Source organism: Austrofundulus limnaeus, unplaced genomic scaffold, assembly GCF_001266775.1.
Source record: "Austrofundulus limnaeus strain Quisiro unplaced genomic scaffold, Austrofundulus_limnaeus-1.0 Scaffold483, whole genome shotgun sequence".
In the NCBI taxonomy this organism is placed as follows: Eukaryota; Metazoa; Chordata; class Actinopteri; order Cyprinodontiformes; family Rivulidae; genus Austrofundulus; species Austrofundulus limnaeus.
This window is the reverse complement of record NW_013952885.1, coordinates 283,954-285,837: the sequence shown is the minus strand read 5'-3', so window position 1 is coordinate 285,837 and position 1,884 is coordinate 283,954. Positions and strand designations below refer to the sequence as shown.

At 40.5% G+C, this 1,884-nt stretch overlaps 1 protein-coding gene across 1 annotated transcript in view; it reads left to right on the top strand.

The window, feature by feature from the left end:
* The window catches only part of chrnb4 (cholinergic receptor, nicotinic, beta 4 (neuronal)), a 12,149-nt gene that overhangs the window by 2,138 nt on the left and 8,127 nt on the right, over window positions 1-1,884 (top strand). The window contains exon 2 of the mRNA XM_014025545.1: window positions 209-567. Within this exon, the coding sequence (XP_013880999.1) occupies window positions 519-567 (49 nt within the window). The 5' untranslated portion in view covers window positions 209-518. The remainder of the gene's footprint in view (window positions 1-208; window positions 568-1,884) is intronic.

The following is a 1,884-nucleotide window of genomic DNA, read 5'->3' as shown; positions in this document are numbered from 1 at the left end:
GCATTTGGGGATTGGGATTTGTTAAATACAGTGAAGACCTTGCTCTCCTGATGACTTTATTGTTCAAATGATTATGATCATCCACTGTTATTCATGTGCAAATAACAATGAAATAACCCTTTTTTAATTTGGATTTTTTTATTTTATTTTATTTTATTTTATTTTATTTTATTTTATTTTATTTTATTTTATTTTATTTTATTTAAAGCAACCAGTTTCAGCGTGAGTAGTCATCACCTGGAGAAGCTGCTGCTCATAAACTCTCAGCAGGGGGTCTCGTGGCTGCAGGGACCTGAAGGAAGCAGAGGGTGAGGAGCTCCAGGGGACAGAGGCGGGGGTGGAGGCTGCTGCTGCTGCTGAGTCCCGTCAGCGGCTCCGTGAACTCCAACAAGCCAAGTGGTGAGAGCAGCACAGGGATCAGCTCGGTGCTGGGGGGGCAGTTACCGAACCGCGAGAGTCCGGGATGTCCGAGGAGAGGAGCAGGAAGCAGCTGAGAAGGACCACATGGTGCCGTCAGAATGAGTTGGACTGCGCTCATCCTCGCATACTTTCTCACCTTCATTCATTGTAAGTTGGATTTTATTTTTCTTTCTCCCTCATTCTGTGTCTAAACTGTGTTAATTCTGAAAGTGAACTTTTTTTTTCATCTTCTGGGTTTAAAAGTGGTTTTGAGGAAGAGCATTTTCTACAAAGTAAAAAAAACTGATGAATTCTTCAGGGTCAAGACATAATACAACACAATGCATTACTTATACATCTTACTTCATTATATAGAAAGAAAAAAAGAGTGGGGCATACACAGTTTGGTACATATCTTAATTTATCAATCAGTTCTTAAATTATGGTGTTTCTAGTGTGGGTTGAACAAAGTACTAAATACAAGTCAGTGCTTTTACCAAGTGCTTTTCAGACCATTAAATGTATCACAATAATCATTTATTTTTATTCTTTTAGTGGCTAGTCTATAAGATTTCATATAATCAGAGTATWTGTAAATTTGACACATTTAGTGGTACACAGTTCAAGGAGAAAAACAGCAGCCTTGTTCAAGTGCTAGAGTTTTTATCAATAAAACAGTATTTCACTGATGAGTCATCTAATTATCTCAGCCTTTGCTTCTGTTTTCCGTATGGCAGAAAGTACAGCGGGAGAGGAAAAATGCTTCAGTGTCATTTATCAAGACATGTTGTAGAAACTCACGTAAAAAGTTTCATCCTGTTTGGGTTCATTTTCACCTTATTATACTACAAACGGGTAACATTTTCATAGAGTAATGGCTTTGTCAGAGTGCTGTAGCTGAATGACCTTATCCGCTGGGAAACAGCTTACTGTGGCGTTGTGTTAACACGCCTGACCTCTCTCTCTCAATCAGTGTAATGTCAGCTCAACTCTTACAAGCGGGCCCGCTCGTTCTGCACATTCAACCTGCACACTTTCATTAGAGTCTGCTCGCAGCCGGAGCGATTGTTCTGCAGACGACCTTCACCTCTGGGGGGAGAAGAAACAGCTTGTTTGAGTTTGTTTTGCAGGAAATTTTGACAACACKCCATCTGTTGATCGGTGCCACTGAAGGCTCGTTGGGTGGGACTTCAGCCAAGTGTCTGAGAAAGASATGGTCATGGCTGCATGGTACTGACCGGTGGGGGATTAGACTGTTGCTGCACCACATCATACAAATCCACAGGAGTCCAAGGGGCTGATAATGACACACAGTTTGATTCTTAGCAAGAGGGAATGGAGCTACACAGCTGTCCAGATGTGATGAATATAACGACAATAGCAATTCTTTCAAAGCCTTAAAGGCACAGTGTGTAGGATTTTGTCAATTCTTTTAGACGAAATTGAGATAATAACTAATGAAAATAATAAAAAACATGTCTAATC